This window comes from Tupaia chinensis, unplaced genomic scaffold, assembly GCF_000334495.1.
Source record: "Tupaia chinensis unplaced genomic scaffold, TupChi_1.0 Scaffold000355_1, whole genome shotgun sequence".
NCBI lineage: Eukaryota > Metazoa > Chordata > Mammalia > Scandentia > Tupaiidae > Tupaia > Tupaia belangeri.
In genome coordinates, this window is record NW_006159850.1 from 279,591 (window position 1) to 292,756 (window position 13,166).

At 58.8% G+C, this 13,166-nt stretch overlaps 2 protein-coding genes across 2 annotated transcripts in view; one reads left to right on the top strand and one right to left on the bottom strand.

Moving 5' to 3' along the window:
• The window catches only part of FANCA (FA complementation group A), a 62,043-nt gene extending 53,352 nt beyond the window's left edge, over positions 1-8,691 (top strand). The window contains 11 exon segments of the mRNA XM_027773436.1: positions 757-868; positions 1,832-1,891; positions 2,037-2,141; positions 3,071-3,168; positions 4,098-4,184; positions 4,186-4,234; positions 6,236-6,298; positions 6,671-6,776; positions 7,874-7,952; positions 8,052-8,415; positions 8,560-8,691. Coding sequence (XP_027629237.1) covers positions 757-868; positions 1,832-1,891; positions 2,037-2,141; positions 3,071-3,168; positions 4,098-4,184; positions 4,186-4,234; positions 6,236-6,298; positions 6,671-6,776; positions 7,874-7,952; positions 8,052-8,415; positions 8,560-8,667 — 1,231 coding nt within the window. The 3' untranslated portion in view covers positions 8,668-8,691.
• A 46-nt stretch (positions 8,692-8,737) lies between these two features.
• ZNF276 (zinc finger protein 276) overlaps positions 8,738-13,166 on the bottom strand; it is a 14,464-nt gene continuing 10,035 nt past the window's right edge. Inside the window, exons 6-10 of the mRNA XM_006152525.3 lie at positions 11,493-11,603; positions 11,345-11,420; positions 10,881-10,998; positions 9,318-9,417; positions 8,738-9,251 (exon numbers count right to left, since the gene is read on the bottom strand). Coding sequence (XP_006152587.1) covers positions 8,981-9,251; positions 9,318-9,417; positions 10,881-10,998; positions 11,345-11,420; positions 11,493-11,603 — 676 coding nt within the window. The 3' untranslated portion in view covers positions 8,738-8,980. The remainder of the gene's footprint in view (positions 9,252-9,317; positions 9,418-10,880; positions 10,999-11,344; positions 11,421-11,492; positions 11,604-13,166) is intronic.

The window sequence follows — 13,166 nt, forward strand, 5'->3', positions numbered from 1 at the left end:
CTGTGCTCGGGCCCTCGGTGGCTCCCATGGGCTGCGGCGCCCAGTGTCCTACACAGACTTGGAGAACCTTCCTTTGAAGGTTCTAGCACGAGGATATCCTGGCAGAGGAGAGGAGACCGTGCAGATGTGCTTGCTGCTGCCTTTGAATTTTGCTACAGGGCTCGTAGGGGGAGGGGGAGAGAACAAGAGAGAGGGGAGAGAAAGGGAGATTGGGCGGGCGAGCAACACCCCCTAGTGGAGATGGGCACTCACAGGCACCTGGTGTGATTTTCAAGCCAACTGTGATTCAGTCCCTGACCCAGCAGCTTGAAAATCATGCTAGGCACATGTGTCTGTGCGCCCAAAATCCCAAAGGAGAATGGACTGTGATGTGACCATCCTCCCCGGGGGGCTGAGCTCTCACTCTCCTCTCCATCTCTCTCTGGGGGTGCATGTGCTCTGTGGCCGAGCCCAGAGAAAATGTCGTGAGATGATTTTGTGAGGGATTGCTTCCCTAGGCCACATGCACCCTCCTATCGGGCTGTGCTGCTGCTGAGAACCACGATTTGGGGACACGTCCCAGTCTCGGCACTGACCAGGCACACACAGCAGAGCTGGGCAGAGCCGTCCGTGCACTCGGAACTCGGGCCAGGCCTGGCAGGGTGGCCAGCCAGACGCAGCTCCATCAGCGTCCCTGGGTGCGGGCGTCGCAGCCCCAAGCCCGAGCCTCAGCCCCAGGGAGCGTGGTGCGCCCCGCCTCCACTTGCCGTCTCTCCCCTCCAGGATCCTCCTCTGCCTGCCTCCATCTGCCCTCATCCACAGCGTCCAGACCAAACCACCCGCCGCCCCCAACTGCGAGGACTTCTTCCACCTGGCCAACTCCGAGCTGGTAGGTGCCGTCCGTGTCACCTGGGCAGGCGCACGAGGGCACTGCTGGGGGGCTCCTGCACCTCCCTGCATGTGCGCTGACCACGCAGTGCTGGGATGGGAACCGGCTGAGGGCAGAGCAAGCAGGCCTGCGGCGTGGGCACAGCAGCGCGCCCTCGCAGCCCGAGGCGGTCACCGAGCCTCCCGTCAGCTTCCCAAGGGGACGTATGTGTGCCCGAATCCCAGGAGGAGGCTGGAGGAGAAGACTATGGTGTGGCCATGCCCCGGGGGTGGTTCCCCGCCTTTCCTCCCGTCTGTCTTGCACGCTCACTCGTACTGTATCAAAAACTGAAAGTGACAGTGAGGAAAGGGACAAGGGAAGCGGAGAAATGAGATCAGCAGAGGATTTAAAGGCCATTTATGATTATTAAAGAACTCTTAGCAGAGTCTGTGGAGTAGCGTGTGGAAGTGGAACTGTGTGGACAGTACTTGGCCAGCCCTGGCGTGACGGCAGGACAGCGTGGCACCATCCTCAGCCACAGCGGAGTGCCAAGCGCCCGCTGGTCTATCTGGGCCACCACCAGTGGCACAGAAGCTGTGTGGAGGGCCGTGTGTGGAAGGACAGGGCGCTGGGATGCCTGGGAGAGTGTGGGGCCAGGCCGAGGGTTTGCAGGGTCACACAGGCTGCCGGCCTCTACAGAGCGTCCTCTTCATAACTAAACCCTCGGGCAAACCTCAGCACTCTGCCAGCCCTCTTGTGGATGAAACTGCGTTTCCGGCCAGCTCAACTCCCCAGGGCCTAGTGCAGGGCCTACCCGAGCCTCGACAACATGGCAGTGTGAGTGCCTGTCCAGCTCTGGCCCGTCAGGGCACAGGCAAGGAGCCCTGGCTGGGGCCCCTTGGCAGGGCACAGAGGCAGGGACCGTCAGCAAGCCCTGCTCCTGGCGTGAGCCATCACCTTCTCCTGGACCCTTCTGCTTTGCAGAGGAACTTCTGCTCCCACGGAGGTGCCCTGACCCGCGACATCACCCTGCACTTCTTCAGGGTAACCTGTCTCCCGCACCCCCGCGGCCTTCCCAGAACTCCTGGGGGGCCTCACTTCGGGCAGTCTTCGGACACGGTGGTTCCTAGGGTGCTTGGGCTCTGCTGGGCGAGGGGCCTGGAAGCACTGGGCCGGCTCTCTCCTGCAGGGGCTCGCGAGCGCCTGTGTGCACAGTGGAGATCCTGCCCTGACGGCCAACCTGGCCCTGGCCGAGTGCCAGGCAAGATGCCCCATCCTCGTGACTTCTGCTCTGGTAGGCCTGGCTGTTGGCCGGGATTAGAAGGCTCCACCCAGGGCCTCGGCCACCCACTTCCATGTCCCACTGTGTCTCCATGACCAAGAGAAGGCGTGTCAGGAGGGATGGGACGGCTCCATGAATTTAGTGGGAACGCTTAGGATGAAGACTGGGTTTCAGTTTCTTTGGACAAAGTAAACTCACACTTTAATTCTATTTTTCCACAAACTCTTTGAAGTCCCTTGTGGACAGGGCAGCGCACTGCAGACAGGGACAGTGTGTTCCCCAGAACTGTTGCCCGCCTTACCTCCCCCTCGTCTCGTGCTGTGGAACCCTCGTGTCACAGGCGTCAGGGTCTTGCCCGTGGCCGTCCTCGGCTGGGTACCCGCTGCCGCTGGTCAGCAGAGCTGCCTGTCTGCTCTGTGCGTTCTCTGACTTGGCCATCTTGGGACTTGGGGACAGGCCACCCCAGTCCCTGCTGGAACTCAGCAGGCTCCCCTTGTGGGCCTCGCATGCAGGGGTTCAGGATGGAGGAGGAGGTGGCCCTTGGCTGCTGCGCCGGCTCCCTGGGGTCCTTCCGGGTGGAGTACCGGATGTTACCTAGCCGTTCCCTCCAAAGAGCCCAGCCCAGAGCCCTGGGCCGCACCGCCCACCCAGTCGGCTGCGTGCTTGTGGCTGAGCCGGCAGCCCTCGGCAGGCATGCCTCGGCCCCGCCCAGGGCCTTATGTGGCCAGCATGGCGTACTCCCCTTCCTCGAGTTCCTGCCTTCAGTGAGGCTGACAGTGCCTCGCGGAATTGCCGTGCGCTCTAACTGACGTCTGTGAGACTGCCCGGACCCTGTCGGCAGTGACTGAACCCTGCCGACCACAGCCTGGGGGGCTGGCCGGCAGGGCGGGCGTCTGGGTGGGCACTCAGGCTTCGCCCTGACCTGCTGTGCTCTCCCCGAGCTGTGGTGGCCGAGCCTGGAGCCCGTGCTGCGTCGGCGGTGGGGCTACTTGCCCCGAGAGCTGCGTAGGCTGCAGGAGTGCCGGCACCATGCCAACAGGTGAGTGCAGGGCCATGTGGCCCGTGGGCCCACCCTCACCCCTCCCCTCCTCTCTCTTCCTCCCCCTCCCCCTCCAAGAGGGTCCTGGGGTGGCAGCTTCAGCACCTGGGGACACACTGTGCGGAGTCTCAGCCACTAGCCCCTGGGCCCATCACGCTCTGGCCTGGCCCAGCCATCTGGACCTACTGCCCTGTGTGTGACCCGCTGAGTTGGGTGGTCTGTGTCCTTAGAGGGCAGTGGAAGGAGTTGTCAGTCCCCAGCAAGTCCCCTCAGGGTCAGGACACATGGGAAGGCAGGTCCCACCTGTCAGACAGAACGCCGAGTGCCTGGAACCACCGAACTGTACCTCCTTGGTTTTCGGCTATGTTTTAACCCAGTGGAGAGCTGCTGGGTCATGCCAGTGGTTGGAGCCATCTGTCTCTTTGTCCACTATCCCCTGGTCATGCTGGGCCATCACAAGGCCGGCCATGAGGAACCCAGGGGACCAGCAGTTAGCGTAATGGCTATGTCACTGGACTCCCATGTAGTCAACTGCGGTTCGAGTCTCGGACCCAGTGGCTTAAACTCATGCCAGGCGCGTGTGCATGCGTGCCCAAGATCCCGAGAGGAGAATGGAGGAGGAGGAATTGCAGTGTGGCCATCCCCCTGGGGGGGTGATTTCTCGTTTTCTGTCTCTCTTTCTGTTGAGTGCATGTGCCCTATAGCAAAACCTCCCCCCAAAAAAACACAGGGAACAGAGGCCCCTGGTCCTGAGGCCTTTTCCCAAGTCCAGGGGGCAGGATACCGAGAGCCACTGGGGACACAGCTCGCTGTGATGTCCTCGGCTGGAGAGGCGAGCCCTTGACGCCAGACCAGAGGTGTGGGGTGTGCCGTGACAGTGTGGCCAGGACATGGTTTCTGAGACTCAGGCTATGGCTCCTCCCGTGTAGCTTCCTCTCCGGTGACACGGTTTCCCCAGCGCCCGGCCCAAACTGGATGTCGGCTTCTGGCCTGGCCGAGGTGCATTCGCGCGTCAAGAGAGGATCTGAGGGAACGGCTGAGGACGCTGGACTGCGGGAGCGACGAGGCAAGGCGTGGGTCCTCCCCTCTCCTTCCCCCGGGCGCGTTTCCTTCCTTTCAAGCTGAGCGGCGCAGGGTGCGCCTGGCGAACTCCGCTCTCCCCGGGAACTCGGTGTTCAGAGACGAGGTTTGCAGTCCCCGTCACTGCTTGGAGGTGGCACTTACTGAGCTCGTAGGCTTGGTCAGACTTTCCTTCTCCAGTTTACTGGTAAAAGTGATACGTTTCTCTCTTTTTTTTTTTTTAAGAATGATTTAATTTTATTCATTATTATTTTATTTTTTTGAAGTTGATCAGAGAGACAGAGAAACCAAGTGAGAAAGTAAAAGCTGCCAGGTCCGGGACTTGAACTGTGGTCAGCCATGTGGGACTCCAGCCACCATAACCACCGTACCACCTGCCAGCCCCGATTTATTTCTCTTTTTAAGTTTCATTTACTTATTGACAACTTTCATGAGAGAGAGACAGAGACAGGACAGGCACCCTGAGGGGCTCTCCTTTGCAATCCACCCAGCCTCAGCCCACCTCTGATCTCGGACGTAGTGTGACCTGCGTGTCAGGGAGGTCCCGGGGTCTGAACCAGGGGTAAGCAGCCCTTCTCCTAAATGCATGGTCTCGTGTCAACTCACCCTCTTTTAGAGTGTTGCTATGGGGCACATGTGTTCATCAGAGAGACAGACGGACGGAAAGTGAGAAATCACCCCTAAGGGGGATGGCCACCTGCAATCCCTTTTCCCCTGTCCTACTCCTGGGATCGTGGGCACGTGTGCACACGTGCATGGCGTGGGTTTGAAGCCACCAGGTCTGGTATGCAGAACCATAGTCAGCCATGTGGGAGTCCAGCGACTTAACCGCTGTGTCCCCTGCTGGCCCCTCACACCAGTTGACACTGCTGTGGAACTAGATCGGCAGCAGAACTGAGGCCTGTAACCTAAAACCCTCCAGGCTTCCAAGTTGGTTTCTGCATTTTATTTTCAGAGGGAGCCAGTGCTTGCCAGAGACAGGGAGAAAGTGTCCCCGCTCGGACATCACACCTCAGTACCTCCTCCATTTTTTCAGACTGTCAGGATCTTGGGTGCACACATGTAGTACACTTGGCATGTTTTAAACATCACTGGGGCTGGGGTTTGATCCTTGGTCAGCCATCTGGAATTGGCTCCCCTGGGCCGTAGGGCTGGCCCATGTTTTCGTACTTTTGTTAGAAAGAATTTTAGTGACTCAGCAGGCTCCAGGACCCAGGGTATGACTTCCACCATGCTGAGCCTGCTGTGGTGATGGAGCCTGGAGGTGTCTCGTTACACGCCTACTGGTGCCCCCAAGAGGAAACCGCAGAGGTGAGGCCGAACTGGGGCTGCCTACAGCCCAGGGGCCATCTGCCCCCAGCGCCCCACTGCCAGAGCTTTTTTGACCAGTTGATAGCAGTGCTTAAAGCAAGCATAAGGTGACCCGGTTGTCCATAATTCTCAATTAAACTCCAAAAGTGATTGGAGGTGGGGCTAGCAGGTGGTGTGATGGTTGGGCATTTGGACTCCCAGGTAGCCAACCCTGGTTTGAGTCCCAGACCTGGTGGTTTGCTTTCTCACTTTCCCTCTCTCTCTCTGGTGAGCACACATGCCCTGTAGCAAATTTAAAAATAATAAAATTTTATGATTCTGTTTTTAAAAAAGTGATTGGAGGGGGCTACCAGTTGGCTCAGTGGTTAATGCACTGGATTTCCACATGGCCAGACATGGTTCCTGCCCTGGACTCGGAGCTAAAAGTCATGTCTGCTGCGTGCCCAAAATCCTAGGCAAAGGGATTGCTGCGTGGCCATCCCCCAGGGGTGATTTCTCACTTTGTCTCTCAGGCAAGCACATGTGCCTCATAGCAAAGCAGTAAGTGCGTGACTGGCCTCTTCCCAGGGCCGTGGAGGGTTTTTGTCCTGGCGGTGTGAGTGACAGGAGCACGTGCTTGTGGTCAGACTCAGAGCCGGGCCGTGCTGACGTGACCGTGCACGTGCTTTGTCTGCAGCTGTTGCTGTCCCTTTTCTTCTTCTCTGTGATGGACCTGCTCTGCTCACATCTGACCCCGAATGTAAGTCCGACCTGACCAGCTAAGGTGGCCCTTGCCCCCGAGGGCCGGGCACCAGCAGTGGGAGGCGAGTTCCCAGTTCCACTTCAGACCTCCTGTCAGGTCTCTGGGGTATCTCAGGAGATCTCTGTGTTCCCTGAAGTGCGAGAACCCCAGGCCTTTCCCTGTCACACCGCCCTTGGCTGGGCGTTCTGCCCGAGCCCCTCTTCACGAAGGCCCCACCGTAAGGCAATCTGCTGCACCAGCTAAAAGACTCCGAGCAAAACCAGAATATCTCATTTGGGGCCGAGGGTCTCGCCCCTTGCCCACCACCCTAGGAGCCCGGTCAGAAAGGTCAGCCCTCCAACACGGAGTTCCGGGCTCTGTGGCTCACAGGGTGCCAGCGACTCCCTGAAGGCTTTCGGCGTTTGTTCCGAGATCCTCGCCTCCCTGGGGGAGAGGAAGATGCCCTGGCTGGCGCTCTTTCAGTTGACGGAGACAGGTAGGAAACCCACGCGAGGTTTGACACCCAGGTCCAGTGGGGCCGGACCGCGGTCCGGTGGTTAACGTGGCCAGGTCCCGACAGCCAACGACCTGCTTTATGGCCTGGACCCGGTGGCTTGAGCAACACACCCGGCGCGTGTACCCCAAATCCCAGCAGATTGTGCATGGCCGTCCCCCAGGGTTTTTCCCTGAAGATGTGCCAGAGTACGTACTCACCAGAGACCCAGAGGGGAGAAAGCCCTGGGGGCCTGACCACACTGTACTCCCTTCTCCACCAGCCGGGCTCTCGGGCATGCACACGCACACTTGGCGTGTTTTCACACTACCAGAGTCGGGGTTCAGACCATGTGGTTGGCCGTCAGGTCAGCCCTGCCTGGCACTTACTCCTCTGCCCCTCCAGTGAGCACACATGCCCTCTGGCCAATTAAAAAAAAAAAAAGCCTACAGAGTTTCTGTCCAGGCCCTCCAGGGACCGGCAGATGGCGTAAGCGAAAGGGTTACGTTGATGGACTCCCATGTAGTTGACTGTGGTTTGAGTCCCAGGCCCAGTGACTTAAAACTCACACCAGGCACGTGCGTGAGCGCGCCCAAGACCCTGAGAGGAGAATGGAGACGGGATTGTGGCGTGGCCATCCTTCTGGGGGTCATTTCTCACCATCTCTTTATGGCAAGTGCACGATGCTATAGCAAAAATCTCTCTAGAAAAAGAACAAGTCCTCCTTTGGGCTCATTATAGAAACTCATTTTTCTGAGTATATCTTCTTGCTAAGTCTGTGAACTTTGGCTCAAACAAATTCAGAACAAACTCATTAAGCAACAGAATTTATTTGACTCGAGGTGATCCCGAGGTGTTTTCTGGGGCAGCTGGAGCCACGTCAGTCCACTGCAGGGTCAGCCTGCCCACAATCTACCTGCCATCTTCCCAGCTGTGGGAGAAGGGACCCTCTTCCTAAGTGGCTCAGAGGACTGTCCAGGTGTCCCTACCTCTGCCCCCAGGCCCTGGTGCCTCCACCACACCCCACAGAAGCCTCCCAGGGCACGTGGCATCCCTCACCCACAGAGGAGGCCCCCGCACTGACGAGCACCCCCTTGCAGATGCTGGGCTGGGGCGGGTCCTCCTCCACGTCACCTCAGAACAGCTCCTCCGGATGCTGCCGTTCGCCTTCTACAGGTAACTGCCTGTTAGGGCCAGAGGGCAGCACCAGGCCACTTCCTGGCACCCACGCGGTCTCCTGCCAGACTGACGGCCCTCACCCCTCGCCTTCCCTCCTAGCCTCCTCCCCTGCTTCGACAGTGAGGTCGTCCATAGGGACGAGGCCTTCCTGCGTGTGGCTGCTGACATGTACCTGAGGCTGGTCCAGCTCTTTGTGGCCGGGGAGACCTGCATAGCCACAACTCCCCCCCAGCCACAACTACGGCTGGCAGAAAACCAGGGCTCCAGAGCCAGGCAGGTGTTGGGGCCCTGCCTCTGTTGCACTCCCTGGTGTGCGGGCTGTGCCAGGCTGTCCCACCCTGCCCTACCCCTGACTGCTTGTCCTCTCCAGGGCTGCCCTGTGGAGCTGGTAACAGCAGCTCGCTCCTTTCTACTGTGCATAATACCCCGGTGCCCGCCAGGGAGCTTCTCAAACATGGCAGAGGTAAGGCCAGGAGCCCACCCTGGAGTCTGAGGCCCTCAGGTCCACAGGCACTTGCAGTGCCCTGAGGGGCAGCAGCTGTGCCCTCGGGCTGGGCCGGCTGTCCCCAGTGGCTGTGGCCGAGTGCGGAGACATGCTCCCTTGCAGCTGCTGGCCGAACGCGGAGACTGCGACCCGGAGGTGAGCGCCGCCCTTCTGAGAAGGCAGCCGGCTCTGCCTGGAGCCGACCTCCCCCAGGAGCCCTGTCTCTTCTGACTGGACTCTCACGTGCACCCGCCCGCTCCTTCGTGAACCACTTATTACAAGCACGACATGGAGCTCCTGATGCACTAGAAGGCGGATTACAAATCTTGATCACTCTGAGCGGGAGAGGGATCAGTTTTCATCTGTCTGGCCCGATGCGACTTGGTGTTCGTAGGAAAATAAACTGCTGGTCCGAACGGGGACAGGGAGGCTCTGCAGCTGTTGCACCACTCGTAAGCATGGCCCTGGGCTCCAGGGGGCTCTGTTGCCACAGGACAACTGCCAGGGCCGGGCTGTGCGAGGCGCCCTCATCCTCCTGCAGGCCTCAGGTGGGCTCGGGCTTCACTGCCTGACCTGCTGCAGTCCCAGATGGGCTTGGTGGCCCAGGTGGTGGCTCTGCCTCCAAGGGCAGGGCCCTGTCTGGGGCCTGTGTCAGCGGGTGGACCATGGACATGTGCACATTGAGGTTGTGGGCCTTCTCAAACCGCCGGCCACACTGGTCGCAGGCAAAGTCCAGCTCGGTCTCCGCCTTGTGTTTGGTCATATGGTACTTGAGGGACGCCCGCTGTCTGCACTGGAAGCCACAGACCTCACACCTGGGGGACAGAGGCGGGTGAGGGTGTGCGCCCCGCCACCTCCAGGCATGCCCGGCCCACACTTACTGCAGAGGCTTGGCTCCTGAGTGACGCATCTGGTGGACAAGGAGGTGCTTCCGCTGCTTGAAGGTCTGCCCACACTCGTCGCAGATGTAGTTCCGCACTTCTGGAAGACCAGAGCTGGTGAGCACGGCCTCACGTCAGAGCCGGGGGCCCAGTCACCACGGGGCCCAGGCCGGGACCGCCGAGCACCTGATCTTGCTTACACATGAGAACTCTGAGAAGCAATTGACTGTTAGGGGGTCTAAACTGCATGAAAATGCCAGGGCTGGACCTTCCCCTTCATCTTTTGTGTAAATTTGAAGCCTATTTTTAAAATAAGTGGGTGGGGGGGCAGCAGTTGGAATAATGGCTATGTCGCTGGACTCCCACGTAGTCGACCTCAGTTCGAGTCCCAGACCTGGTGGCTTAAACTCACGCCGAGCGCGTGTGCGTGTGCGTGCCCAAGATCATGGTAGGAGAAGGGACTGCAGCAATTTCTCTCTGTCTGTCTGGCAAGTGCAAGGGCCCTACATCAAATCCCACCCACCCCCCCAAAAAAAAGTGTTTGGAAAACAACTCCGTGTCGGGAGACTTCCTATTCACTTCACCAGTTTTCCCTTAGAGAAAGCCAGGTCCAGGTGTCACAGGTGACAGACCCACAGTGAGTGACTGCACCTCTCCAGACACAGCCGGTGGAGTTCGCTCCTCAGTGGAGACATACTCTACCCTGCCATCTGCAGGCCCCTGCTGAGGTGCTCCCACCCTGGGGCTCCCTTCTGGTGGGGGGCCAGCATGACATTGCATCACTGGACTCCCACGTGGTAGACCGGTCTGAGTGCCAGGCCTGGCAGCTTAAAAGTCACACTGGCTGTGTGTGCACACAGAGAAGAAATTGCGGTGTGGCCATCCCCCCTGAGGAGTGATTTCTTGCTCTGTCTGTCTCCGGCAAGCGCATGCACCCTATAGCAAAACTCTAAACTCAGAATAACCAGCGGCTGGCCACGAGCACTGACTGGCCTGAGCTGTGCTGAGGACCCCAACCTGCACGAGCCCTGGGCAGGCCTGACGGAACCTGGGCATCTTGCAAAACCCGGTTGCAGGTGATCTGGCAACCAGACGGCAGGCCCGTGTTCTCACTCGTCTGTCTACACACACACCCCACTGATGGCAGAGGGGTGGTGAGTTGGCCAGGCCCGCCCTGTGGACACAGGTGTGCACAGCTGCAGCCCATCCAGCTCCTTCCGGGGGGGTGGGTCACATCTACGAGTGTGACACGGCCGGGCAAGGGCATGTGCCTGGGAGATGCCACCACCTTCCTCACACCTGGCACTCTTCCAGCTTCTGTTTGTACCACGTGTGAGTTAGTGTGGCTGCCCCACCCCTGCAGCGAGGGCACGCCTCCACAGGAAGGCAGACAGAGGCAGAGTGAAGCAAAGGCATGCACTCGTGGCTTCATCCTACTGTGGCTACCTGACACCCAGACAGCCTGGGGCCCCGTCCTGAGCGGGAAATGTCCCTCTGGCTGCAGGTCAGGGCCTGCCACCCACGTGGGCCACGCCTGCTGAGCTGGTGAGGGTGCGGCGGTACCTGTGTGGATGAGCTTGACGTGGCGCTGCAGGTACCGGTCGATCATGAACACCTTGTTGCAGCCAGGGTGGGGGCAGGGCCTCTCGCGGACCTCCTCATGGTGTTCCTTGATGTGTTTCTGCAGGACGGACCCAGCCGGAGACCCGTGTCTGAGCAAGGTCCCACCTGACCGAGAGCCATCTCCTGCCTGCCAAAGGCCCTTGGCCCTGCCTGGCCTTCCTGGAAGGCAGATGCAAGTATTGTGGGAGACAGGCTCCTTCGGACCTGGTCCATGGGGCTCCTGGGCCTAGAGTGTCCCAGAATGAAGGGCCAGCTGCACACTCTCCCTCGAACAGTGCTGGCTCCGGCCTGGAGCCAACAGCTGAGGCTCACCCTGTGCTGGCTTGGCAGACGCCTGCCGCCTCGCTGGGTGCACACTAGTCCCCAGCACGCCGCCAGTCGGTTCAGGCAGGGCCACCACTCACCTTCATGCCATCAGCCCCTCGGTACACAGCAGTGCAACCCTGGTGGGGACACTTGTAGATGGTGGGCAGCTCCTCCCTGCACACAGCACAGAGCACATGGAGGCACCGCCCACACAGGGCCTGTGCACCCACACCCCTGCACCCTCACCTCTCACAACGGAGCTTTTTCTTCCACCCAGGCTTGGGCCCAGGCTTCTTTCGCAGTTTTGGTTCTTCAGGCTTCCTGGCTGCTTTGCCCTCACTCCTCTTACTGGAGACCCTGGAAGAAGCACAGGCGGCCAGACCTGTTGGTGTTTCTCGCTGCTGCACCGACATCACTTCTTTCTACGCTCTCTTCAGACGGGAGTTTTCTCACTTCCACAGCCAAGCTGCCTCCAGGCCAACAGGCTGGCTCTACATTCTACCCTTTGCCACCAAAGTCAGAAAAATTCCTGGTCGGTGAGGGCCCAGAGGCCTGGGCAGCGCCTGGGGGTGGGGGTGCAGCCAGGATGAGAACACACTTGCTCCAGGGCATTTCTCGGATCGGAAGCCAACACTTGTCTGGAGACATCACAGAGATCCATGGGAGGAAGCTCCAGCAGTCAGTCCCTTGGCCAGAGTGACCACGTGCCAGAAAAACCCAGGACCATCATCTCGGCTCTAGGCCTTGCACACGCGCAGCGAGGACAGGCGTGAGAAGGGAGCAGCTGCTTCCTGGCCGCAGCGTGCACAGCCAGCGGCCTCCTCCTCACCCTGTTCCCAGAGCCGCTGTTGGAGGCAAGGGGGAAAGGAGCCCTTGTGCAATTCAGACAGTCTGGGAGGTCCCTGAGGGGCCAGCGTGGTGAGCAGCTTCCCCTGGGCCACATCAGATTAAAAGTGACATACACATCCGTCTTTCCTTTTTGGATCCAGACATTTAAGGAAATGTCGGTAACAGAAGGGTCACAGCCAACCCCATACTCGACAAAGACAAAAAGCTTTCAGAGCAGGGACAAGGTGCTGCCCCTCATCCAGCACAGCACCGCAGCTCTGTTCACAAGTAACACGAAGAGGAGCCGGCCAGTGGCCCGAGAAACATGCTGGGCACGTGTACATGCATGCCTAAAACCCTGGGAATGCAGAAGGGGTTGCAGTGTGGCCAGCCCCTGCCCTAGGAGGGGTGCTTTCTCTCTGCCTCTCCCCTCTGTCTCTCTCCAGTAAGTACATGCACCCTATGGCAAACTAAAAAATAAATTCAGTGGGGCCAGCAGATGGGTGGTTGAGGCGCTAGACTCCCACAGCGTTGACCAGTTTGAGTCCTGGACCTGGCAGTTTGCTTCACTTTCCCTCCCTCTCTCTGTCTCTGGTCAATTTTTAAAAGATAAAATAATTCTTAAAAAAAATTCAAAAAACACCAAACCCAATTATGTTTCTATACATACACAATTAATCCAAAAGAGGTTTAAAAAGTGATCACAACAGCCTCAAAAAGAACAAACACTTAGAGGCAGAACTAATAAAGCTGAACCCTTGCATATCGGGGCTATAACACTGCTGAAAGAAGAGGGAGCCAACAGGGGCTGGCAGGTGGTGTAAAAAGCACTGGATTCCCACAGGGTTGACTGGTTTGAGTCCCAGAGCTGGCAGCTTCCTTTCTTGCTTTCCTCCTTTGTCTGTCTCTCACCAAATTAAAAAAGAGTAACAGATGGAAACAAATAAATAGAAGTTGAAACCAACAAATGGGCAGATATCCCATGTCTCTGGATAAGAGCTGAAGGTAGGACTTCCCTAAAAGCCTATACAGATTCCTTGAAAATTCCCATCAAAACCCTAATGGGGCCGGCCCACCCGGGCCCGGCTGCGG